Source organism: Denticeps clupeoides, chromosome 9 (assembly GCF_900700375.1).
Source record: "Denticeps clupeoides chromosome 9, fDenClu1.1, whole genome shotgun sequence".
Taxonomy (NCBI): Eukaryota; Metazoa; Chordata; class Actinopteri; order Clupeiformes; family Denticipitidae; genus Denticeps; species Denticeps clupeoides.
This window is the reverse complement of record NC_041715.1, coordinates 7,783,417-7,809,833: the sequence shown is the minus strand read 5'-3', so window position 1 is coordinate 7,809,833 and position 26,417 is coordinate 7,783,417. Positions and strand designations below refer to the sequence as shown.

The following is a 26,417-nucleotide window of genomic DNA, read 5'->3' as shown; positions in this document are numbered from 1 at the left end:
CTAATTTAGCGCATCGCCGGGTCCCGTGTTTTCTGCTCCGTGGGCCGCCGGGGCTCGGCTGATCTGTCCTGCCAGTAATTCTTACAGTGGGGACAGCCTGCGGTGTCCCTCGCGCGCCGCTCCCGCACCCCTTATCGTTTCTGGGTTGCAGCGCTTTTCCCGTCTTGATTGTCACGGCGCTTGTCACGCCCCATCACCGGTCACGTCCCGCTCTCTGACCGCCACGGGAAAAGTTTGGTCCGTTTCTGACAGCATCGGCTATATCGTTCCCAAGGCGACGGACGGATGTTGCTGCTATTGGTCCTCTTTGTGCTGCAGACGCTTTCCCGCCAACTCCAGTTAGACGACCCTGTGCTCCGGGTTCGATCATAAAACAATAAAACGTAAGTGATGTGGCCTGGTTTTCATGCCGTCTCCTCCTCTCTTGTCTCTCTCTCTCACGTGTCCTCAGGGTGCCTTCACCTTCCGAGGCAGCATGATTGACATGCCGCTGCTGAGGCAGGCCCAGAACATCGTTACTCTGGCCGCCGCCATCCCGGCGAAGTGACCTTCACCAGGACGGCCGCGTCCCTCTATCTTTCATCCGGACGTGGAATCCGCGCTTTCATCGGGCCCGTCTCCATGGCGTCCCGCTGCAGCTTCTCTCACACTAGTACAGCTGTTTCTCTGCGCTGGTGTGTGTGTGTGTGTGTGTGTGTGTGTGTGTCTGGAGATCTGCTTCCACTACAGGTTTGTCTCAAATTAAAGCATTATTATCAAAATGTGGGAAAAAAAGAACCAACACAAACGACTGTTTTCATTCACATGACCAAAAAACCATCCGACATCCAGACATCCAGGCCATGTCATGTGACCTGCAAATGCACAAAAGAATTGCAAGACAGTGTGTGTGTGTGTGTGTGTGTGTGTTTTGTGTACTGGCCAGACTTCGGGTTCGCTCTTGGATTTTAATTTGAAGAACTATTGAGCGTAGCTGACCAGTTTTCGGTATTTTCGGTAAGTCATATCAGGCGTGGAAGAGGCCGTCTTTCTGGCCCGCGGCGTCTCCGGTTTCGCGTGTGTGCGCCTCCTGCCCCTCTCCGGGTCGGGGGAGATGTCCTCTCAGCGGCCGGGCGGCGGGGTAAATAAACAGAGTCCATTCAGCCCTCGGGCTCGTCTCCGCCGCGCGCATCGGAGCCCCCCCCCCTCGCCGACGAGACTTTTTCCTTAAACCAACAGTCTCAGATTTGGTTAGAGGCCCTCTGCAAATCCCTTCCCTTTTGTGTGTGAGCCAGTGATCTTACTAAAGCGTGGGAGGGATGAACATAATTGGCATCGGCCCTGAACTAACCTACACACTCCTACACACACACACACACACACACACACGCACAAGCGCTAAATTGGGCTAATTGTATTTTCGTATGGGAATTGCCGCCGTCTCGTTGCCGGGGTCACGGCGTCTGCCCACCGGCCACACAACTCCTCCCCGGAAGCGCTACCAGCTCCAGACATCTTGTTTCTCATCCAGTCACAGTTTGAATCTAAAAATATATATATATATATATTAAAACACACACACACACACACACACCCTCCCAGCGCCTCTCGCCAAGCGAACGCACGCCGCCTCCAAATGCGCCTGTTTGTTTTCACTTGATTCTGTTGTACAGTACGCCGCGTCCCCTCGTCCCCGGCAGCCCTTTGTCTCCCGCCGCTGATCACGCCTAGGAGGAAATAATTGGGGTGTGGGGTGGGGGGGCCGTGTGAATGGGTAATAGTGCAGTCGGTCACTGTGGTAATGAAGGCCTCCCCGTCACGTCGGGCTCGAGGTCGCATGATCAATTGTGTCTGCAGAAAGCGCCCATGCCAGCTTCGTGCCAGCCTGGGCCCAGACACACACACACACACACACACACACACACACACAAATCAAAATTAAAAAAAAAAAAAAAAACGATCGAAGCGACCGCTGCGCCCAGCCAAAGGCCCGACAATAAGCTGGCGGCTTGGCATCGGGCCACACCTCTCTCCCCCTTTTCCTGTCTTTTCCGCCTTGCCCCGCTCCCCCTTTCGGTCTCGTTTGTTTGTAATTTCGTAATGGCGTTGTATTTGCTTCGCTCAATCTCGTTTCCCACCTGTTATCACGCGTCGCTGTTGGGAGCGGCCTGCGGACCCCGGGGCCCAAGGGCTGGCACGACGTCGAGCCGCCGCCCCACAAACCTTCTTCGCCGTCCAGCCGAATTTTTCTCGCCTTACTTACCACTTTCTCGCCTTTCACCAATACAATCCGCGTTGTGTGAAACTTTGAGGGGTGACCTCCACCCCTGTCACCTCGGTGACCGCTAAATATATATCATCAATACATGTCTATATGTCTCTTTTTCCTTGGTCGCGGGGGTCGAGGTGCATTGCTTTTCTTTTTCTCTGGTTTTCGGTTCCCTGGCCACCGGTTTGAGGGACAGGCCTCTGTAGATTAGGGGGGAGGGGGTCCCCGCGCTGTGTAATTTTACATGACAGTCCCATTATGGCGCTAACTCGACATAATCTTATTTAAATACATTTACCGCTATCCCCAAAGAGGCTTGATTACAATTAACGCGATTAGAGCCTCTCTCTCTCTCTCTTTTTTTTTTTTTTATTACCGATTCTTGACGGAACGCAATTAGGCTCGGAGCTCGAGTTGTGACGTAGAAAGCGAAATCGAAGCGCTTTGCATATTCCCTCATTAATCTCGACGGGACGGCTTCATTCGCCTAATTTCCCGCGCGGGGATGCGGCCCCACCCTGCGGCCCCACCCCAGTAACGGCTTCATTGTTTTAGCGGGACGGAAAGGAGGCGTGATGGAAATTAAATGGACTTTCTTGTATCCGCAATAATAAACGCGCATCGTCTCAGTTATTATTTAATAAAATTAAAAAGTGAAGAATCCAAACAACTTCGTCCTCATTTTTGCTACTGTTTATTACCATGTCCCATTAAATTTAAGTAAAAATTAATACTTACCTACAAACATCACGTTTGTAGGTAAGTACGAAAAATATGGCCGCTGAAATATTTCATCAATTGTCAAATTCAATGCTAATATTGCTTGTTTGGCTTCTTTTTTTTGTTTGTTTTGTTTTTTAGTTTTGAACTTTTTTGCCCGTAATAAATGAAATATTTTCCAAACATAAGTTTTATACAATTACACAGCGTGTGAGACCAAACGTTATGGTAGCACTATTAACTACTTTTTAATCTATTCATTAACCACATTTATCATTCTATGACTGCTGAGTGTCTGTTTGCTCGTTTTTTCGTTATTTTAGTATTAATTTCTTTTTTTTCCTGTATATGTAAAAATGTTGTAACTTTCCCGAACTTCCCATGGTTCCCGCTGCCTGCCGTCACCCTGAAGTGATGAAGAAGGCGCCTTGAAGCCTGTCTGTCTAATTCCCGCTCAATAGGCCGGGACTTGTGAAGGTGGCGGGTCTGGGACCCCCCCCCCCCTCCCCCCCGTCTCCAAACTGGGGGTGGGGGGGTGGATCAAAGGCGGGAGCCGCGCGAACCCCGGGCCTTTGTGCGCCGTTGCTAGGATGCGGCCGAAAACGCGACTCGTTACAGTGTGACTCCCCAACTTCTTACTTTCGGGGGGGACCCGACCCGACCCCCCCCCGACTACCTGCCCCTTCACCAGCCGCCATTTACCGCCCTGCTCGCCCCCCGAACACACCTGACCACGCGCGACTCCGAGTTTACTCCCTTCTTACGCCAAGCCTCGCTTGCTCTGCTCCTTCATTACAAACAGAGCAGTTCCTCTAGAAAATATTCCTTCATTTTATATTTTTTTGGATGCATTTTTTCATGAAACTTTGCAAGACTTAAAGACTAATAGGTCAACATTCCATCTTTTAGCTCAGCAAAAATGATTCAAATCGAAGATCCGGTTCTCTGACTGGAGTCGAGTGACTTTTGTTTGTTTTTAATTTCTTGTTTTTTTTTTTTTTTTTATTTAGAATTTTGTTTAATTGTTGTTGGTTATTTATTTTTTTTTTTTAAGTTTAATATGTTCCAGAAATTAGGAGGACATGTTCGAAAGTTGATTAAAGAGAGTCTGAAATTACCTTCCAGTGTGGAAATTCTATACTGTCCTCGCATGTAAATGTATCGCTCAATACTGAAATTAAATCAAATCAAAATGGAATGAAATATGAACTAATAACGAAACGTGTATTTAACGGGCGTCGGGAGTAAATTAAGAGTACGTGCGACTGGTTGTGTACTGCAGTATTGCACGCACAGACCACATCTAGATCTGGAAGTGTAATAGTTGAAATGTTTGATTGTTTTAAACGAACGGGATCCCGTGTTTTAGTTGTCTGCGGGAGGGACGAGCAGGTGCAGTTTTCACCCCGGCACAAAAATAAAATAATTGAGCCATTTTACGTTTTTTTTTTTTTTTTTTTTTTTGCTGGCCTGACATTTCCGTTCCACGCCGGTGTAAATGTCGCTCCTGCTGCGTTTTTTTCTCCATTGAAAAGGAGCGAGCTTTGTTTATTCACCTAATAACCGTGGAACGGAAGAAAAGTTCGGAGTTTTTGTGACGTGAAGGGACTCCCTCTGAAAAGTTCGGCTCAAATCGGAACCATCCTCCTCCTCTTCCTCCTCCTCACCCCGACCCCGTCCGGCTCCTTTTTATCTCTATTTTTTCTTGCCATGTGAAATGAAGGAATAATCGAGGTTTCTGTCCGTGTCCTGCGGGGGTTGTAAAGGCGAGCTGCGTTTTTAAAGTTCCGTTCACCCCGTTTCTGGCGTGACGAGGACGGCGACAACGACTCCGGTCGGGAACGAAATGCGATTAAAAAATAACGGGACGCGGCGCGCGTGTCCGTGTTTGCGGAGTCACGCTTCGTGACATCATCGTCGGTAATCCAATTAAAGATGATAACCATCTCCTGTCCTGCACTTTATCACGTGGCACATATAGAGAGTTAAATGTCATTTAAATATATATTTATAACTACATATATATGTGTAAATGTGGACATCAGGATAGGAATCCAACATCCGCAACTTATTTTGCAAAATGTACTTTTTAGATATTAGTTTAATCAACAAATACGTTCAAATAAGAACATCCGTATTTAAAATATATATATATATATATATACATTCATTTGTAAAGCTCCGATTTAGTCAGCAGCTACATCCTGACAACTTTGCCCGTAATTATTACTTTTTGATAAGATGTCCAGAAATTGTCCACGACGGAAATGCGGCCGTGTTGCGCGAGCATAAATGACATGTATGTCTGCGCATTTTAAATCGCGGGACGTGATTTATTCGCAACGAACGTCAGTGAAGACGCGGGCTGGGAGATCTTTTTTTTTTTATAATAACAAGAGTCGAGGGCAGCATGTTTTTATTGTTTTTTTTGTCGGTAGTTTACGGCGTCGTTGTGCGTGGAGTGGGATGAACTTCGTGGCGCTTAATTGCCGTTAATCCACTCAGTGTGGGGAGCCCGTCACCCGAGGGGGACGCGGGGGGAAAGTTGAAGGGGATCCGGCTAATGAACCGCCACTTGACCCCAAAGTTCCCGGCGCGGGGTGCAGCGCGCGACTCGCCCTTATAAAACAAATAAAACTCCGGGCCTCGACACCACGGCCACTAATGTCTTACAATTAGGCTAATTAAGGCGAGCGGATAACCTTTCAATTAGCGGCGCTGCGAAGACCGAATTAAATAGGATTTTAATCGAATGTCGGTCTCCTCGCGCGCTTTTAATAGCGCCGATATTCTAGCTCACAAAAGGATTGTGGAGACGAGGTGGGTTCCGCGTGACTGTCCTTGTTCAGGGCCTCAGATGACGGGACTGTCACCAAAACCACGGCGGCGTCGCTGTTGTTGTTGTTATTATTATTATTATGATTATTTGTGTGTTTAGTGTTGATGTTATTATTATCATTCCGGTTGCCGGTGCCTGTTCTGTCACGTCCGTGGACGCGGGAGCGGCAGGTAATGAGAACCCCACCGGGACCCTCCCACCACCGGGCCCGTCCGGGAGCCTTGACAGTGATTATGACGGGCGGCGCGTTGCTAAGGAAACTTTTTTTTTTTTTTTTTTTTTTAAAAGAAGCTCTTAAAATGGGCGTGGTCTCCAGATCCATGGCAACGGTGCAGCTATAAACTAGAACTTATAAAAAGTGGCGAGGCCCTGAGTAAAGCAGCAGCATGATATTTAATGAAGATAGATAGATAGATAGATAGATAGATAGATAGATAGATAGATAGATAGATAGATAGATAGATAGATAGATAGATAGATAGATAGATAGTATATTTTGTAATATTATTTTTTGGAACCATGAGCGCAGTACTCAGTGAGAACCCCGGAGATTGCTGCGGCCTTCCGTCATACCGTCACTTCATTACTGTACACTCCAGATCATGAGATATTTTCGGGGCGCAGCCTTCGCTAGCATTATGCCGCTCTGACAAATTGGGCGAAAATGTCAGAACTCCCCCGGGCCGTGAGAGCTGTTCCGGCATTCCGTAAACACAAAGCACCAACACGTACACTAACAGCGGCAGCCACCAGCCACAGCTGCCTAACCAAAATGCACTACCTTTCCACCAACGGCAACTAAAGGGGGAGAACATGTGGGGCGTACATCGGATGAGTGACCCGCGTCTCCAGTTTTCCTTTTTGGCTAATTTTTTATTTTTACGGTTTTCCATCTGCATACAACAGTACACTTACGCTCCAAAGCTTCACACAGCAGACAGGCCACTTGATTAGATGCTCTCTGTCACTTAGATGAATTGTCTGTGTTATTTTAGTGAGGGACGCTGTCATTTACCATTGAAAGTGTCAAGGAGGGGCCAAAGGTGGGGCTCCCATTAGGGTCGAGCCTAATTATATAATTTGTCTTGTGAGCGGGACAGTCCAGCGTAAAGCGTCCGCTGGGAGTATTCCTTCAGGGCCCCGAGTCCATCATCGCCTTCGCCGGGCCCTGTCCGGGGCGGCGCTCCGGACCTGGGATCGATGCGGGGTCGCGGCGGGCAGGTGTCGCAGTGCGGCTCTCAAGTCGGCCGGAGGTCGAACAGATTCTCCTTCGCTCCGTCGGCCACGGCCCGTTCCAGCCAGAACTCTGAGCGTCTGCTGGATACGGCGGGAGGTCGTCCGGCTTCTAACAGTAAACAATAAGGATCGGCACGGTAGCAGCCTAGTAGATACCAAACTCAAAAGCCCGAGCGAGACACTTGGCCCTTAATTACACTCTTCCCCACCTAGTCCCAACATCCAATGGCAGCCATCAGGGAGACACAGAGAGACGCACGTTGGGAATGAGCCACGCGCTGGACCAATTTTAAACAAGGCTCCGTCCCAGCCTGAACTGGCATGTAGTTATCGTCACTCCCAGGATTCCTTTCATCCAATCAATACTCCAGGTCAGAAGGAAACCGAGCTTAGAAAGGTGCCATGGCCCTCAAAGCAGGCGGCCATCATGTCATCGTCGACATCGTCATGCAGGTCCAACAGGGACTTTTTTTTTTTTTTTTTTTAACTGGGAAATTGAGCTCGGTTTGGCATACAAGATCTACTGGAAGCCTCCCCTGAGACGTGTAGGGAAAATTCTGTAACCTGTAGATGAAAGCTCCTGTAATGACAACTACAAGTCAGTGCGGTGCGTTTATGTGCGCATCTCGTTCCATTTTCCCAACATAAATTTCCACAAATGAACACAGTTAGCTATCGATTCCTGCCATTAAACTCCTTGAATTATTTTGTGTCTGTATATAAAAAAAAAAAATCACCAGAAAAATAGGGCCGTGCTCGAATCCACTAGACGGGAGGCCATTCGACCTGTTGAATTTTTGGTAAGTTTTATCTGATTTTTGCATGATGAGGACGATGAGGAAGGTTATAAACAATTTGTTTTTTTGTATAGAGCTTTCATTGTAATACAGGCAATTGTGAGAAGGTTCTCTCTCATATCCTGACGAGTTCTAATTATTGGGCTCCACGCCAGATGAATTCTAGTTTTTTTTTAAATTCTTATTATTATGAATCAGAGCGCGGGCTCCACCAGACTCCCACACCTTTGTCCGGAAAATCCGACGCCGTGTCTAATGGCTATCCCAAGGTCAGCAGAGGAGAGAGTGACGGCGGCGTGTGATGTTGGAGGAGCGTCCTGCCACCTCGATAAAGCCAGCGTCCACCCGCAGGGGATCCTCCAGCGCTGGCTTACGGGCTTATCGGCCGCGGATTAGAGTCCCGTTTAACAGAAGCCCGCCCATTCGGAGGAGGCATCCGGCAAACGAGGCTCGCAACGAGCCAGATCGCTCTCCCCGACCCCCCCATCTCCGTAATTCTCCCATACCTGGCTCCCAACTTCCCTCTTTCTCCACCCCCACCCCCCCTTTTTCTTTTTCGTCGGAGATGATCCCACTCCTCTGTTCTCCTGCTGTGCCGGAATGATTTCCTCCCTCCGAATGTTGACCTTTTCGGCAACAAGAGGCGCCGCATTCGAAGCCAGGGCTCTGATGTTGGACGGGGGGGGAATCTAATGTCGGTACAGACGGCAGAGGGAGCATAGAGAGATACGTTCAAAGGATGGTCAGGTTCTAAGTGTTGTGGCGCCTCTGAGACGCGGCAATTTTACACCAACGAGGACAGAACCTCGGGCCCGACCACAAAAACACCTCACCTTCACTTAAACATCCTTACCTATGTTGTCCAGGAGTGCACCAGCTGCGTGAGAGGCATCCGAAACGTTCTACTTCCACGTTTGCCTTAGAGGATCATTGGGTGGAAGAAACGATGGCCGGGTTCCTGGAACATCTCACCAGGGTCTGGCTTTATAAATTGCCCCTCAGAAAGTGCCCGTCGATGAAATGGAAGCGCCTGTCGGCGGCGAAGCCTAATTTCGCCCATTGGGGACCAATCCCACCTCACACATTACATCTTCCCAGCCTTCCTTTCCCTGGAACGGAACCACAAGGCCATTTCTGTTGGTCGATTTTAACCCGAATCATCTTCTGAAAGTACACGAAAGCTCAGGTACCATGCTTGATCTCTACAGCTCTGTCAAAAATCAATGGATGTAATCTGTTGCATATTCACTACCATTCAAAACTCTCGGAAGGTTTTTGGATATCTAAATATAAATAATATATAAATAGCGATCTAGTCAGACCTACGTTTGCTGATGCTCTAGATGCTGTACTTCTTTAATCATCTGAACAGTTTTCAGCAATCTTAAGATCATTGAAAAAAAAGTTTTATAATAATGAATGACGCTTTTAAGCCATTCTGGAAGCTGGAAGTCGTTGTTGCTGATAAAGTTCCTCCCTACATGCACAAAATGTCTTGATTCCGCTGAATAATTGTTTCCCATGAAAAACAAGGCCGTTTCTAAATGACCCTGGACATTTGAATGGTATAAATGTAAGTGTGATTTATATTCTCACCGATTGTGTAATAGCCCCTGCATGGCTGGCGTTCGGCTCCTGAGGCCTGTGGGTTTAACAACCCGCTACTGGACGTCCGGCCCCGTGTTTAGGGGCTTTTAGGCCCGGCCCTGTCTAACACCAGCTTGCCCGCTTCCCCGCTCCCTCTCCGCCGTATGGCCAGCGCGCCGGACGGGCCGGGTACAAGGCCCGGGCTCCTGCGCTCGCCCGTGGACGACCTTGCTCTCCTCACCCGGTGCTTTGGAAAGCCTCCCAGTCCTGGGGTTCTGCTTTTGGACCGGCACCAAGTTTCTCTGCCCACAGATGTTGTAGAGTGGCCAGATATTATGTCAGGTTCGCCAGGAGACGGGCAGAATGATGCATGGTGCATGTACGTAAAAACGAGGCGAGGAGATGCAATATGCACCAATTTTCAATAAAGCACAAATATATATATAAATATCTGTCCAAATATCTGAAAAAAATATTAGTCTTTATCACCAGGATGAATGAAGTCATTTAAATATATGTTAAATAATCTTGTATAATTTCGTTCTGTATACTGTATACAGTGGTCCAAATTATTATCGTTGTTTGCCACTGCAGAACGTGAGTTATGAATTTAGAAGATAAAGATCAGTGTGCGGGATGTGATGAAACAGCTCGGTTTCCACTGGTCGGTAATTATGGACGATCTCGGCCCGGTTTTTTTTTTTTTTATCTGCCGCTCCTGGTTTTGATCCCCGGTCCTCCGCCTCGAAACGTCTCACTTTTTCCACCGGGAGCGCGCATGGCTGCATACCGCACTAATGAGAAGTCCGGGGCGCGGGGACGTCCTCCTTTTTCCTTCCTTTTGTTTTAAGGCTGTGATGCCACCTTTTCGGAGGGGGTTAGATCGAAGTTTAAAAGAAAACGCCGAGTAATGCTCGCCGAGTAATTAATTTAATGAATTCCCTATAAAAAAAATGAAAATAAATAAAAACGAACCGACACCGACTTTCCTGACGGGACGTCCGGCGTTAGAACCCGAGCGTGGGGCCCGTACGTACGTTGCGTCGCGCTGCGCAGAGAGAGAGAGAGAGAGAGAGAGAGAGAGATGGACTCGTTTCCCCACCTCTCACTTGCTCTGGAGACGCCAGGTAGGGCGACGAAGTGCCCGGATGACGGGTGCGTGGGTGAAGAGGAGGGAAGCGTCAGCACCAGAATCTACAAAAACCCCCAATAAATATACAGAAATATAAACTTCACTGCACTGCCATCACCGAAAAAACGATCAACTCAACAACAATACACTTCCAACCTTATGCATCTGATGACAACCTGCAGATTTTGTCTTGTGTCCTGTTTGAAATGTCCAACATATCCACTTACAAGCATCCGTCATGATTGTCCAGTCATGTCCTGTTTGTCCCGTTCATTGTACAGAAAAGTTGTACTTTTCTCCTATAGAGATACTGTACAGTATTTAAGCTTTAGTTAGTATAGATTAGTTTAGCGTGTAAATACATATATATTTTTTTCTTTCATCTATGAAATCACTATGGGGTTCTGTGTGAAACTGTGTATACTGTTGTACTGACAATAAACCAATCATGAATCGTGAACTTTAATAACAACCACATCATAATAGTAATAATAGATGACATATTTGATGTTTGGCCTATTACAGGCATAGTTGTTTTTTTATTTTAATTACTTAACCTTCAGAAGTTAACTTTCCTTTTTATTATTAATTTATTTATAAAAGGTAGAAATAAAGTATAAATTCTGTTAGTCCACAGAATCCATTTTTTACACTCTTATTCTCGAGTTATTATTAAGAATAATGAACCCTGTTTACTGTAAATATTCTACTGTATGTCTAGGTTTTATTGTTTTTTTGTTTTTTTTTTGCTGTGTCGCAAGCAATAATTCCACTCACGTGCGCGATAAGTCACGAGTGTCGTGGACAACGATCGAAAACGAGTATTGGTTACTTCTGACGCCTCGTGTACTGCTGCGTGGAATGTCCCTCGCGTGACAGGTGGATGTCCTGAGAGCCACTGTCCCTGTCACCCGACCCCTCGCGCTTTGTCCCCGGGGGAAGGTGGCGTCTGCGTGTCTGCCCCGCGAAAGTTACTCATTTGCAGGCTGCGCGTAAAGGTGCCTCGTGTAAGTGATTTCCACGGGCCTCTCTCCAAAGGAGAACAAATCGCTGACAAAGGAGCGGCTTTCTCACCCCAGCGGCGTCGTTGGGGCAACCCCGAGGTATTCCTCAGATTTAAAAAAAAAGAAAAGAAAAGAAAAGAATCGAAGAGGGAGAAGAAGAAGAAGAAGAAGAAGAAGAAAAGTCGGACTTCAAAGCCCCGCGGTATTAAAGCGCCTTTTATGAACTCCCTCCTTTTCACGCGTGGGGAAGGGGGGGTGGCATCTCTTTGGTTATTTTTCATCGTGTTGATTTTTCCCCCCATTCACCGGCCACTTGTTTTAAATAAATAGGGACCCCCGCGCCACCCTCCTCTTCCTCCTCCGGGGCGCCCCAAACGAGAGGAAAAGCGCAACAGTGTTTGTTGCAGATTAGAGTTTGAGAAGAAGAAGAAGAAGAAGAAGAAGTTTTATTTGGGGGGTGGGGGGCGAATGGGGAGGGGAGTTTGCGACACTTGAAAACAGAAAGGTCACCGACGGCCGCGGTGTCTTAATCCGGGGTCGGGGGGCTGAGGGGGGCGGGTCGGGGTCAGAAACTCGACTTTCGCTCTCACGTTGGAATTACGTAGGACTGGATCTGAAAACGACCGAGTGGCGCGAAAGAAATGCGTTTTATTCTGTTTTTTAATTGAGAAGTGTGTGTGTGACAGTTCTGTGGTCAGTTACTGTGTGTGTGTGTGTGTGTGTGTGTGTGTGTGTGTGTGTGTGTGTGTGTGTGTGTTTTCTTTACTGGACGTATTCAGGTAGCCGGTTGCTATAGAGCATCTTTACGCACCGTGGAGACCGTGAAAGGCCCCGCCCCTCCCCGCGGCGCGACACTTTGAAGTGACGCGGGACCTGCGCTGGTCACTTTTAATTGTATAGAACTGGACGGACCGGGGGACTTTGAAAGTGAGAATGTTGAGTTTTAATGGAGGAAATAAGTGGGAGGGGGGGGGGTATTCTCCATACAAGACCCCCTTTTCTTATTGTTCCCCATCTTTTTATCTTTTTTTTCTCTTCTTTTTTTTATTTGCCATGAATGATTCATGCCTTTTGTCGCCTCTTCTATAGGAACAGCGTTTAGATCCGTCGGGATCCTCTCATCCTACCGGATGATGAATATCATTCCGCCATATTGTCTCGGTGGTCATATTTCATCATCGTTAATAGCAGAACGATGATCACGTTAACACGACCACGTGGATATGAATCTGTATGTATATATTTTTAGATCTGTACACATTGCACTGCAGACGTACAGTTGTTCTGAGTACTAGTACGTGCTGTTTCATGTACTCTACTTTACGCCGACTTAGTAATAAAGTTGGGTCTCCAAAACCGAGAATGTCAATAATAGCAATAATAACGATCATAACCATAATCAGCACTACGTACAAGTCCTTATTTATTCAAGATGACCATTTTCTTCTATATTTGTTAGCAGTTTTAGCACGAACATCAAGGACCCCCACAATCTGAGCTGCTTTCGTCACTTTTTATATCCACCATAACAAACAGCACCATGCACCTCACAAAAATAAAAATATATAAAAATAAAAAATAGACTTACTACAACGGGCATGCGAGGGACTCACGGTTCACATTACAAAGCCTATTCAAGTAAACATTATTTTTTACCAAGACACAGTTATTTTTTACAAAACCAAAAAATAAAAAATAATTATTATTATAATTATATCTCTACGGTTCACCAAAAATCAATAATATTACTCTTTGGTGTATCTGTCATGTCAACGTTGATAAATAAATTACAACATCCAAAAGAAGGAGGAAGTGATGAATAAAAACAGCGTTATGCGCACGACTACGACATTGACGAGCATCGTTATGTACACGTTTAGGGTCTCAGGGGACACACCTCCGCTCAGAGTTACAGTGATGAGATCTGCATAAAATATCGTCTTTTAAATAGTTCTTAAATATAACAACATACAAAGAAAATGTAAAAAGTCGCTCCAAACACAGTTTTGATTAAAAAAAAAAAAAAAAAAAAAAAGAAGAAGAAGAAGAAGAGACCAACAAAGTTTTGTTAGAAGAAGACGACTTTGGCGACGTGTGTGTCACGGTCTGCCAGGGGTCCGTCCGCGTGTCACGTGGCCCGGGGCCGCCACCCCCTCAGGTGAACCGGCACGAACTCGCGCGAGAACGAGCGAGAACCGGTCGCACGTCGGTACGGTGGGTCCCTGTCGGGGTGGAGCGGGAGCGGGAGCTGGAGTGGGCCCGACACGCAGGCCTGTTCGTGAAATATTGCCGCCTGACGTCCGCGGCGCTGTTTCCTGCGCTTTCCCGACCACGTGACGCGTGGCCGCTAGAGCATGGTCCGTGGGTCCGCGCCCCTGAACGAGTCCTCGTCGTCCGAGTCCGACGTGGGCGCGTCGCTCGGCGGCGTGTGGAGGGCGTGGTTGGCCCCGGCGCTGCCCTGGCACACGTACCACTCGTTCAGGTTGGTGACCTGCGGCGACAGGTCGCTCGGGCGCATCCGGTGCGACTCGGGCGCGGGCGACAGGGGGTCCCCGAGGCTCGCGGCCGTGGGCTGGTACGCGGAGGGGGGCGGCGGCGACTTGCAGTGCACCTTCATGTGCTTCCTCAGGGAGCTGGGGTGCGTGTAGGACTTGTCGCAGCCGCGGACCTTGCAGTAGTACGGCTTGTCGCTGGTGTGCACGTGGGAGTGCTTCTTCCTGTCGCTGCTGTTGGCGAATTTCCGGTCGCAGCCGTCGAACTCGCACTTGAAGGGCTTCTCCCCTGCGAATAAAAAAGCCACACGGAAGGTGAAAAATCCCCACGCGGATTAGAACTCGCTCCCGGTGTATCGGACCGTTATACGCCGCGCGGCGAGGTCCGACGCGTCCACGCGGAATTCGGGCGTAAAACAAGGCGGGTCCGCGGCGCAAAACACGTGACGGGGGAGACGCGGGGCGAGGAAAAGTTCTGGAAACGCGTTCCGGACCAGAAGCGGCAGTAAAAAAAAAAAAAAACGTTTCTCCCTACGACACGCGAGAAACTCGGAGTCGGCGTCTTCTGTCTACTGGATAAAAAAAAAAACACGAGTCTCGCGGGATCGGTTCAAATCCGCGTTTTTTTTTCTTTAAACCTAATCGTTAAAAAAAAATCCCGGCATTCCGTAAAAAAAAAAAAAAAAAAACTCATTGAACTTTTGAAAATATATATATATATATTATTCTTATTCTCTCTCTCTCTCTCACTCACCCGTGTGCGTCCGCTTGTGGATCTTCAGGTTCTCCGAGCGCGCGAACACCTTCCCGCAGCCGGGGAACGGGCACGGGAACGGCTTCTCGCCCGTGTGCACCCGGATGTGGTTGATCAGCTTGTACTTGGCCTTGAACGCCTTGCCCTGGCGCGGGCACTCCTCCCAGAAGCAGACGTGGCTGCTCTGCTCGGGCCCGCCGACGTGCTCCACCGTGACGTGGTTCACCAGCTCGTGCATGGTGCTGAAGGTCTTGGAGCAGGGCGGCTTGGCGCGGGGCTCGGGCTCCGGCTCCGGCTCGACCCACTTGCAGATGAGCTCCTGCTTGATGGGCTGCCGCATGTACCGCAGGAAGGCCCCCGTGGCGCCGTGCGGGGCCGCCGCGAGGTTCACGTTCAGGTTCATGGAGTTGTAGCCGTGCAGGGCGGAGGCTCCATAGTGCTCGGGCCTGTGGCCGAAGTGCTCCGGCCTGCCGTAGACGTCCGCCGGGAGACCCAGGCGCATCTGGCCGTTGAGGGCGTGGTGGTGGTGGTGGGCGCCGGGGCCCGCCTGCTCGTGGAGCCCCGCGAAAAGCGCGTGGGCACCACCTTCCGCGTGGCCGTAAGCACCTGTTGGCGAGATGAACACGCCATGGTGGTGGTGGTGGTGGTGGTGAGGGGAGGAGGCGGAACCGTGCTGGTCGCCAAGCGCGTGCATGGCGGAGGCGGAGAGCTCTCTCCTGAGGACGTAGTCCCGGCCGGAGGTGTAGCCCGGGTGGGGGTGGGCCGCGGGGAAGCCGGCGAAGGACGCCGCGGTCTGGGCTTCGGGATGGTGGCCGGGGACGTGCTGGGGCGGACTGGGCTTGAGCGCGCTCGTCTGCGCCACGTGCTCGGGTCCGAATGGCGCGAGAGCCACTCCGGGGTCGTTGGCCATCTCCCCGGGGTGGAGGTGGGCATGGTGGGAGTGCGGGTGGTGCCCCCCTGTCCCCGGGAAGCCTGTCATATTCTGATGAGGAAGGGGCTGAGTCGCTGCCAAATCCGCTAATCTTATCGCCGAGTTCCTCTTGCTCAAAGGGAGCTCCATCACTACTCCCGCTCCGCCACGTCCATGGAGTCGTCTCTCTCTCTCTCTCTCTCTCTCTCTCCCTCCCTCCCTCTCTCCCTCTCTTTTTTTCACTAGTAGTTGTTTAGTTGTTGTTTTTTGTAACGATCACCACCACCACGTATTAAATACGGTTCCCGCGCGCCGCGGCAACTTCTTTTGTCCTGCCTCTAACTCCGCTCGGCGTCCCCGCGTCCCCGCGTCCCCGCGCTCCCGGTCCCTCCGGCGATTGGCAGAGGCGCGCGACAGTTGGAGCGCGCGGCGGGGAACGGGGTTTAGAAATGGCACCGCGGGTATTGGACGGATTTCGGTGACTGGCAGTTCGGGCGGCGCGGCGATTGGCTGCCGTTCAGCGCGGGGGCGCAGCGGGGTTCCGCCCCCTCGTTCTTCTTTATCGCTGTCGACAAAAAAAAAAAAAAAAAAAGTTCCCGAAGTTAGCAGCAAAAAAAAAAAAAACACATCGCACGTCACTTCACGCAAAGGCTGCATTTATATAACGCGAATTAAAAGTTTCAACTTTTTAAATATTTTGCAACATTAGATGTGGAAAAAAGCATCAGTTTCACCTGATTGCACATCAGGTCACTTTAGAAAATATTTATTTTAATTTCATATTTCTGTATGAATTGTGTCCATGTATCAATGTTTATCTTTTTGAGAAAGGGCCGAATTTAATTTAGCAGTAACTCACGATTAGTTTTATTTATTTTTTTTAGTTTATTACATTCATTTGTGTACAACTTTCAGGAATTTTTCGGTTAATGAAATGTTGATTAAAACCGTGTCACTGTGACGCTGTAGACGACGGGACGTTGATCAGTTATCATCAGAAAAAATGATATATATCCATATATAGATTTTCGGTAGGCCCTGCGACGCCAGATAATAAAAAATACGTTTTAAAATGCGCAGAAACTGGGATAAAAAAAAGTAATTTTATTTGGTTTCACTCTTAAATATAAAAGTAAGTAGGGGTGGGGGGCACGTCATGTCCCACGCAGCGGGAAATAGATGCCATCGGTGTCACATCTTCGGAACTTCGCAGCACTAATCATTATTTATTTCTTCTAATAATTGTAATAATAATAGAAATAATATAGGCAGAAGTGCTCCTTGTGTAGGTAACAGCTGATCCTGTACAGATGAGATGCTTATTAATATATATATATTTTTAAAAGCGTCTGCAGCCGAGGTTTCGCGGGCTCTTTACATTTTTATTTTATTTTATTTGCAGGTGAATCGTAACTTTGCGTTCGGGCACCTGTGGTCCGAGAAGGTGGGTGAGATGTTCCTCACCAGCGGTTCGTCCGGCCCGGATGAAAGTTGAGAGCTGTCCACGGAACGTCGCGACCACGCCTCGGCGGACTTTTAAACTGCCACCCCAAAAAAAAGAGAGAAATAGATCTGCTAGATAGATCTATACACGCGGTCTTCACGGGTCAGAGGTCAAGTGTCACAGAACCTACAATCAGGGTCATTATGACAGCCTCCTCAGCACGTCGGCGACGAGGGACGTGACGACGCGTGTTTGTCCCATTATTAACATCTCTATATCGGACTATTCCGGGGCTCCTGTCGCACCTCGGGCCGACAGGACGGGCCTGAAACTTTCTCTCTGTCTGTTTTTGGCGATTTTCCTCAGAAATAAAGAAGTTCTGGGAGACGTCGCCAGACGTGACTTTGAACTTGGATCAGGTCCTGCGTGTCCTGCGGAGAGGGCAGGGCCGCTCCTGGAAGAATGGCGCACGGCGCGAGGCGAGCTCCTCTCTTCTCTTCTCTTCTCTTCTCTTCTTTTTTAAAATTAATTAAAAAGAAAACGCGTCTCCTTTCCCCCCTTTTCTGTCCCTGTCGCTATTTAAAGGACGTCCGGAGGCGACGGAGGACGGGGGGGGGCAGCCAGCTCGCCGCGCGCCTTCGGGACCGGGATCCCGTGGGACCCCGCTTCGGTGTAAGTAAACCCCGCTTTTTACCTCCTTTTTTTTCTTATTCACTCCTTCTCTTCTTGTGTTTTCGTGACGTCACTGTCGAACTAACGCCCGCTGGCGCTCAAATATTGCAAATCTGCCGTAAACGCAGACTTCCAAACACGCACTGGAATATTTACACACACACACACACACACACACTTCACTTCAGGTGTGTGTGTGTGTGTGTGTGTGTGTGCGCCACTGCAGAATAGCTTTGAGTAAACACGTCACGTCGTGCGGAAAATCTGCCGTTCGCACGTGTGTACTTTTATATAAATTAAAACACGCGCTTTCCCAAAAAATTAAAAACTATTATTATCGGCGAAGGACCTTTGATGTAATTTAACACCGATTCGTGGAATAAAGATAAAAGTTCAGGTCGCGATTGCTTTGTATGAATGTGGGATTTAAAAAAAATAAAATTAATATATATGTATTAAATAGTGTGGGGGGGGGGGGGGCTCCAGTTTTCTCGCTCGCGCGCTTCGTGTTCGGCACCCAGAATTTAGAATTTGGGTATGAAGATAAATAAATAAATAAACCATAATTCAGCAAATGACCCCCCCCCCACACACACACACACACCGAAAAAAAAAGTGGGCGGTAATAATGAGTGTTGGGGTGGGGGGGGGTACCGCGCGCGGCCATTAGCCGCCGAGAGTGGGGGGCGCGCGGGATTGGAGGCGCGCGCGGGATTGATGAGGCGCGGCGGCCAATGGCCGGGCTCCGGCCGGGGCGGGGGGCGGGGCGCCGGCGCTCGGTGGGCGGGGCCTCCGGGCCGCCGAGCAAGAGAGCGGCGGTCCGAGATAAACAGTGAGCGCGAGCGCGAGACACGCAAACACGCCGAGGCCGAGACGCGCCGCGGATTCGCGGTCCCGCGCGACGGAAGGTGCAGTAAGAAAAATCTCGAACAAAACCAAAAAAAAAACAACAAAAAAAAAGAAAGAGACGATACCCGCACGCGCGGCGTATTTTAACGGCGTCCCCGTTAGCGGTGTTGTTATAGTTACTATCGGCCTGGAGACGGGAAAAAGAAAAAGGAGTCGTCGCCTCATGGGATTTTTTTCTTCTTCCTCCTGCATTTTTCTCGAGTAACAAGTTCGAGTCGCCGAGCCGCCGCCGCCGCCGCTCGTAATGGTCGAGGAGCCGAACTTCTCCAGATGAAGTGTTTTCGCGCGCGGAAGTCGCCGCTTCCATAACCGGTGGTCGTTGCTGTTGTTGTTGTTGTTCTTGTTGTTTTTTTCCCTCGTATTTTTAATCGTTCCGAATTCGCGCTTATCGGCCTCGTGAGAAATGTTACTGGACGCCGGGCACCAGTTCCCGGGTTTGGGAGTGGGCACCTTCGCGCGCCACCACGCGCCCGCCGACATGCAGGAGCGCGACCTGGGCTTGGCGCAGAACGGCTTCGTGGACTCGGCGCACATGGGCGCCTTCAAGCTGAACCACGAGCTGTCGCCCGGACAGAGCTCCGCGTTCACGTCGCAGGCGCCAGCCTACCACGCCGCGGCCGCCGCCGCCGCCCACGTCACGTCGTACGCGGGCTCGCCCTTCAACTCCACCAGGGACTTTCTGTTCCGCAGCCGCGGCTTCGGGGACTCGTCCCCGGCCGGGGGCCAGCACGCGCTGTTCGGCCCCGCGGCGGGGTCCCTGCACCACTCCCACGCGGACGGCCAGGGCCACATCCTCTTCCCCGGGATCCACGAGCAGCACGCCACCCACGGCTCCCCCAACGTCCTCAACGGCCAGATGCGCCTCGGACTACCGGGCGAGGTGTTCGGGCGGTCCGAGCAGTACCACCAGGTGTCCAGCCCCCGGACCGACCCCTACTCCGCCGCGCAGCTGCACAACCAGTACGGCTCCATGAACATGAACATGGGCATGAACGTGGCGGCGCACCACCACCACCACCACCACCCGGGCGCCTTCTTCCGCTACATGCGGCAGCAGTGCATCAAGCAGGAGCTCATCTGCAAGTGGGTGGACCCGGAGCAGCTGAGCAGCCCGAAGAAGAGCTGCAACAAAACTTTCAGCACCATGCACGAGCTGGTCACGCACGTCTCCGTGGAGCACGTCGGCGGGCCCGAGCAGAGCAACCACGTCTGCTTCTGGGAGGAGTGCCCGCGGGAGAGCAAGCCCTTCAAGGCCAAGTACAAGCTGGTCAACCACATCCGGGTGCACACGGGCGAGAAGCCGTTCCCGTGCCCGTTCCCCGGCTGCGGGAAGGTGTTCGCGCGCTCGGAGAACCTGAAGATCCACAAGCGGACGCACACGGGTAATTACGGCGATTAAGATCGACAATGAGCCGATTAAGCTCGACTAAAGGAGATGTCTGTGTGTGTGTGTTTTTTTTATGAACTAAATCTATATTATATAATAACTAGTTTTTTAAAAAATTGCGTTGTAGTTACGTGCTGGATTATGTGCAACGCGCGGCTTTTTTTTTTGCGGCTCTCGAAGTTTAGAGCGGGTCGGTTGGAGCAGTAAATCTCCCCCGAACCCGGTTTAACGTTCCTCGTGGGTGGGGGTGGGGTGGGGTCGGGTCGGGGTGTTTACCTGGGCTCGTGCGTACGGTGCGTGACCCCAACAGGTCTTCTAGCAAATAATAGTAATAAAAAAAAAAGAATTAATACATAAGTCGTATTTCATTAGGACAGAAACAAATCAAACTACACAGGAACGGGTTCACCCACGGCGTTTTTATTTTTAATGGCTTTATTATTTTTTTATTATTATATTATTTATATATATTTTTTAACGAGGCAGACGTCGTTTCTCTGTCTTGGCGTTTGATTTACGTTCTTTGCTTGTATGAGGCACGTCAACCCGCCATCGTGTCACCCAACGGGGCGTCAGAAAAAAAATACTCAACCCGGGTCCGAATTTATTCCAATTCGTTTGCGAACGATTTCGTCAAAATAATCCTGATTAAACGAGAAATAAAAATATATATATATAAACGTGCAAGTTGTACGTCTATGGCCGCGTCATTCACGAAACTGTAATATTAATAATGTGATATTATATCCAGCCGAGCCGTGTGCTTTTTAGAATATTTTTTTATTAAAAAAAACATCGTAATGTCCCTGTGTCGCGTGCCAGTTTTTGGTTCTTTTTCCTCATCCTGTCGCATGTCACCCACCAGGAGAGAAGCCGTTCCAGTGCGAGTTCGAGGGCTGCGACCGTCGCTTCGCCAACAGCAGCGACCGGAAGAAGCACATGCACGTGCACACGTCCGACAAGCCGTACCTGTGCAAGATGTGCGACAAGTCGTACACGCACCCCAGCTCGCTGCGGAAGCACATGAAGGTGTGTGTGTGTGTGTGTGTGTGTGTGTGTGTGTGTGTGTGTGAGCCGGCGTCATTCATCAAAGGAATAAACCGTGATTCATAACCACGATTCTCTCTCCCCCACACCCACCAGGTCCACGAATCCTCCCCGTCAGCCTCCGACTCCTCGCCGGCGGCCAGTTCCGGGTACGAGTCGTCCACCCCCCCCGGACTGGTGTCCCCCTCCACCGAGACCCAAAGCAACACCAACATGTCGCCCGCGTCCGCGGTGCACAACGGCGGCGGCGGCGGCGGCAGCGGCGGCGGCGGCAGCAGCCACGCCCACGGCCACAGCGGCCTGTCGTCCAACTTCAGTGAGTGGTACGTTTAGGACTGAGAGGTCAAAGGGCAGCGAGGCTCCCCCGACACCCCGGACAGGCTCACACGAACGCTACATTACGCGCCACGGCACCCACGGAGGAGGATACGGGAGCGCGTGCCGTAGATCTGACACTATTCCAGAACCTTCTTCTTCTTCTTCTTCTTTTTTTTTGGTTGTTTTTTTGGCCCTTTATGTAAATAATCACCAAGCCCCGCCCCCACCCCCCAAAATGGTTGTGCTAGATCTTCATGTCCGTTTTTTGGTGTGTAGGTGTCCCCTCGATGGTAGCTGTTCCTCCGACTGGACTTTTTAGTGCACATATTACGCAGCGAAGTTGTATTACGGTGTTAAATATTGTGGCAAGCTGATTGTACACGAAACCGCCCGCATACAGGAAGGAGTGCCAAAGCCAACACTTAAAACCGAGACACAGACACAATATTTGCTTGTGAATGTATATTTTAGTTCCGCTGGGCTTAACTTGTGACGTTTTGTGCTCTGCAAGTTTGACATTTTGTGAAAATACTATTTGGAAGATTGTGAGGAAAAACAAAAGAAGAAAAAAAAAATCTACGTTGTGCCGTTCGATTTTCTGTAACTTACACCTTCCTTCCTTCCCTCCCTCCTTCTTTTTCTTGTAAATATCGACTGCCATATTTATCCATTTGTAATTAAATTATGGTATTTACTTGCTACAGATGAAACAATATTTATAAAGAATGTTTCTTTACTATAAATATGTACAATTATGACAGGGGCAGTTGTTTTCGTTAAGTGTTTTTGTTCAAAGTTTAAGAGGTGTTTTTCTCCATTATTGTGATAAAAATTTTACTGCATACAAATATAATAAATGTGTTGCAAGTGTTAAAAATTGTACACGTATTATTATTATTATTATTTTTTAAAATCACGATTTATCAACGGGGCACTTTAGGTGAACTTTGTAGGGCTTGTTAGACCCCAAAAGGAAGGGGTGCTAATTTGGCGCCCAGAAATGTCCGGATCCCGAAAACCGATGCAGGCGAATTAAAAAAGAAAATTCAAACTTGTCGATTTTTGTTTTCTTAGTATTTATTTCAGAGTAATGCTTGTGGCTTGCTGTCGAGTTTCAGTTCATCTCCCATACGGTAGCGTATGAAGTTTATACTTTAAAAATATGTTTTAGATCAGACTGAGACCCTGTGATCGTGAACTTGAACCCGAACTTGCTGAGACCTCCATCCGTCTGCGTCGTGGACTCCCGCGCTGCTCCTGTTTTACTCCGAGGCGACGTAGTGACGTAGTCGCGGAGGGAAGGCGTGGATCGGTTTGGGATCGGTGTTCCAGGGACGGCGGACGTTTTACGCACGGCGCGCGAGAAGGGTCCGTTTCCGGTGCCCACGTGCCCAGCGCCCTCCGGGTGTGCACCGTTACCCGGTTAACGACTGAAACGCAGACGTAACGTAACACGGGCCTGTCCATCAGACAGGCCACCCGTATGTCACCCCAATCGCCCGCGTCCTCTCTCTCTCTGTGTGCGCGTATTAGTAAATCCACTCTTTTTTTTAAAACCACATTTCCCGCCACGATCCTGCTCCTTCGGGATCCGCGCGGTCCTGTTGGGAGGAGAGACGCCGTGACCTGTGGGGATCGAGGATGGTCAGCGTCACGCGTCCGCCTGATATTGATCCGCGCGTAAAGGGGTACAGGAGAAAATGACCCCACCCCCACCCCGCCCCCCAGAAGCCAGCTGTACAGTAGATGATCTGATCCTCCGCAACACGATATCATATTTCCGGCGCTTGGCTACGCTTCGTGGGGTCACGTGACCCGACCTTCACGTACACATTTCGTTACAGGGTGTATGATGTCTGCGTACAGATACACACACACACACACACACACGTATATACACACATATATATACACACACACACAGCGAGGCGAACCGTCTGACGGACAGACACGGAGCTCTGTCGCTTTGGACGGTTTTCGGACGACAAGCAGGACTTGGTCGGGCAATAATTTATCTCGGCGGCGACAGGGACAGAAAGTCACAAGATGCCGATCCTTCTCGGTTTTCTGCTTCCAAAACCACGAAACGTCCCCACACGGCCGTCCTCGCCCGTCGCGGTAACGGTGCTCTTCATTTTCCAACAGATTAAATGCGCGTACATACACACACACACACACACACACACACACACAGTGAAGCGTCGCGATGTGTCTTCCACAGAAACATTTCGCTCAAATAAATAACCGGACGTAAAAACACGTTTATTAGACGAGCCCTGGAGCCGCTGACCCACGCGTCTCGCTGTGGAGCAGGTTGGAGGTGTGTAGAGAAAGTGAGGAGTATTATAAGACATCTACATCATGGCCACGTCCTGCCATCTCAGCGAGCGAGACCATGCAGAATGCTCTCTATGATAATAATAATAATAATAATAATAATAATGAAAGAAGTGTTGGCCTGTTTGAATGTAAAACTGGTAAATGTGCTTTAATTGGCCGGTGCGCGGGGTGTAAATGAGGGAGCGGAAAGGTGTTTCCTCAGCTCTCCCCACGCAGCGTGACCAGCTCGTTATTGTACCGTGTTCGGAAAAGAGGAGAGTTCATTCTCGAAGACTCGTTTGGTGCTCGAGCACCGTTTTACTGTTGTTATTATTATTTTTTTATTTTTTTATTATTATTATTATCATCATTTAGCATTTTGTTTTTCTGTTTTATTTGAACTGTTATTTGGCAGATGGCCAGACGCTGCATTGTAAAAAAAAAAAAAAAAAAAAAAAAACTCCGAAGTGAATCAAAGACATATGAAAGAAAGTTAAAGACACTGAGTTTAATTATTTAGTAAATAATGTGACCGAATAAAGCACACATAATAATAATGATAATTATAATAATAATAATAATAAAGAGTCGATCTCCAGAAACGCAGAAATAAAGACGGTTTTCCGTGTAATTTCTCTTTTCTTTTCGTTTAAGACGACGTGCGTTATTACCGCGGTAAGGGAACGCCAGTGAGCGGGAATGTTCGCGTAAAGACGCGGTTCGCGGGCGGCCGGTGGAGTTGCGTGACCGCCGCGGCGTCGCCTCTGATTGGCGGAGCGCCGTGACCTGCTCGGGGTGAAAGGTCACCGCGTCCGCGCTCCCGGCCGCTCCGATACGTCTGTCTGAGAACTCGCTCTGGTTATATATACATACATATATATATATACATATATACATATATACGTAATGGATCAAGGTTATTATTACTCTTTTTTAATTTATTCGCGTTTTGATGCGACACGTGGTGCCGAAAGGCGACGGTTGTCGTAAAAAATAAAAGATTTAAAAAGGGCAGCTAGCCACTTCGCTAACGAGGTAGGTGGGCTGAAAACTAACCCTTCTTTTCAGCGCTCTGCGTCCGAATGGATGGAAATCATTTTAATTCACGTTAATTACCAGGAAGCAACTCTCCCGGCCCTCGGCTGACGTTGTTTATGCCTGTTAATACACGGGGCTGTTTATGCGCGTATTATAATGGTGTAATGCACGTGATATAAACTCTGTAGGCATGCAGGGTCCCGGAAGCCTTCCTGTGTTACGGGCTCCCCGCCGCCTTTCACGGATGAGCGTGGCCCTGCGAGCGGGCGGGACACGGGGAGGCGAGCAGAGAGGCGGGAGGCCTGGCGCTGGACGACCGTCCTCGGGACGGAGAGGCCTGGGCGGCGCGGAGTCGTGACGGGGCTGTAATTTTTTTTTTTTATTTTTTTTTACCGCGTTCGCTTTATTTAACCGAGTGGAGAGTTTTCTTTCTTTTTTTTGGCAGGTGGTCCCATTCAAAGCGCTTAGTCACGTGTCAATGCGGGGGGGCTGGTGCGACACCTGTACCCCGGTCGGAGGTTCCAATGGCCTGTCCCCACCTCAGCTCTTGTAAAAGAATCTTTCAGCGAGGCTGATTCGCGGCACGGCGCCGGTTACACATATTTCACCGGCGGTCCAGGTTCTTGTTTTTTGCGAAAAATGACTAAATACATGCAAGCTGGCCCTGTAACTTCAGGAAATGTTCAATTCCCCCACACCCGTAAACACAACGTCGCACCTCTGCCGCTTTGATCTTCAAACAAGCCGGCGAGCCGCCTGCGGGGTAACCCTGACGAGTTAAAGATGTCTCGTGACGTAATGGAACAGTTCCCCATCATCATTATCGTTGGGGTTCCTTTCAGGATTCGGCGCTTCAAAATGAGCAGGGTGGCAGAAGCCTAGTGGGTGACACACTCGCCTATGAACCAGAAGACTCAGGTTCAAATCCCACTTACAACCATTGTGTCCCTGAGCAAGACACTTAACCCTGAGTGTCTCCAGGGGGGGGGGACTGTCCCTGTAACTACTGATTGTAAGTCGGTCTGGATAAGGGAATCTGGTAAATGCCGTAAATGTAAAATGAGCAGTTATGCGGAACTTAATTCAGAACTTCGTAACTTTGGACCACGCCAAAGTCCCACGCCACGGCAAGTTCTGAACAATGCAAAAGTCCCTTAAAAAACGGTCACAACATATTGCTTCATCACTTTATTGTCCGGCCAGCCGGGTTTGGTATTAAGCCGCTCGATGCCTCGCTTTCCTCCCGAGCGCCTCGACTCTCCTGCACTTTTCCCACAGTGTCAGACGCACTCGGTTTTGTCTGCAGGCTGAATAATTTATCGGGTAAGTTCATCTATCTGATGCCTGACATCATTTTTTTTTATTTCCGGAATCGTACTTCTGCGGTGCTGGCGGGCGCGGGTATTTATTTTATTACCTCTTCTTCTTCTTCTTCTTTTTTTTCTTTTTTTTTTTGGAAAGAAGACAGTTTCAAAGGCATTACGCAAGTTGACAGAGACGAGTGCCAGCGCAGGAACAGCGCCACAGACGAGCTTCCCAGCGGCTGTCAGCCGCTCGTGTTCCT

The 26,417-nt window shown here is 49.4% G+C and overlaps 3 protein-coding genes across 3 annotated transcripts in view; 2 read left to right on the top strand and 1 right to left on the bottom strand.

Moving 5' to 3' along the window:
• Positions 1-3,899, top strand: part of clybl (citrate lyase beta like) — a 59,373-nt gene extending 55,474 nt beyond the window's left edge. Inside the window, exon 8 of the mRNA XM_028992177.1 lies at positions 452-3,899. Within this exon, the coding sequence (XP_028848010.1) occupies positions 452-547 (96 nt within the window). The 3' untranslated portion in view covers positions 548-3,899. The remainder of the gene's footprint in view (positions 1-451) is intronic.
• Positions 3,900-13,770: 9,871 nt separating this feature from the next.
• On the bottom strand, positions 13,771-16,291 carry zic5 (zic family member 5 (odd-paired homolog, Drosophila)). The gene is made up of 2 exons (XM_028992174.1): positions 14,810-16,291; positions 13,771-14,344 (listed from the first exon to the last, which is right to left on the bottom strand). Exons 1-2 carry the CDS (start codon positions 15,867-15,869, stop codon positions 13,911-13,913), a joined length of 1,494 nt encoding a protein of 497 aa, XP_028848007.1. The 5' UTR covers positions 15,870-16,291; the 3' UTR covers positions 13,771-13,910.
• A 2,379-nt stretch (positions 16,292-18,670) lies between these two features.
• zic2a (zic family member 2 (odd-paired homolog, Drosophila), a) lies at positions 18,671-22,373 on the top strand. Its single transcript, XM_028992175.1, has 3 exons — positions 18,671-20,126; positions 20,997-21,160; positions 21,275-22,373. The coding sequence occupies exons 1-3, from the start codon at positions 19,148-19,150 to the stop codon at positions 21,509-21,511; spliced, it is 1,380 nt and encodes a 459-aa protein (XP_028848008.1). The 5' UTR covers positions 18,671-19,147; the 3' UTR covers positions 21,512-22,373.
• Positions 22,374-26,417: the final 4,044 nt, after the last annotated feature.

What these genes read in the sequence shown, in the direction of transcription:
- zic5 (XM_028992174.1), bottom strand. Translation starts at nt 15,869, where the DNA reads ATGGAGCTCCCTTTGAGCAAGAGGAACTCGGCGATAAGATTAGCGGAT. An exon ending in CCACAAGCGGACGCACACGG is followed by an intron (nt 14,345 to 14,809) that starts GTGAGTGAGAGA and finishes TTTTATTCGCAG; the next exon opens with GGGAGAAGCCCTTCAAGTGC.
- zic2a (XM_028992175.1), top strand. Translation starts at nt 19,148, where the DNA reads ATGTTACTGGACGCCGGGCACCAGTTCCCGGGTTTGGGAGTGGGCACC. An exon ending in CCACAAGCGGACGCACACGG is followed by an intron (nt 20,127 to 20,996) that starts GTAATTACGGCG and finishes GTCACCCACCAG; the next exon opens with GAGAGAAGCCGTTCCAGTGC. An exon ending in CGCTGCGGAAGCACATGAAG is followed by an intron (nt 21,161 to 21,274) that starts GTGTGTGTGTGT and finishes CACACCCACCAG; the next exon opens with GTCCACGAATCCTCCCCGTC.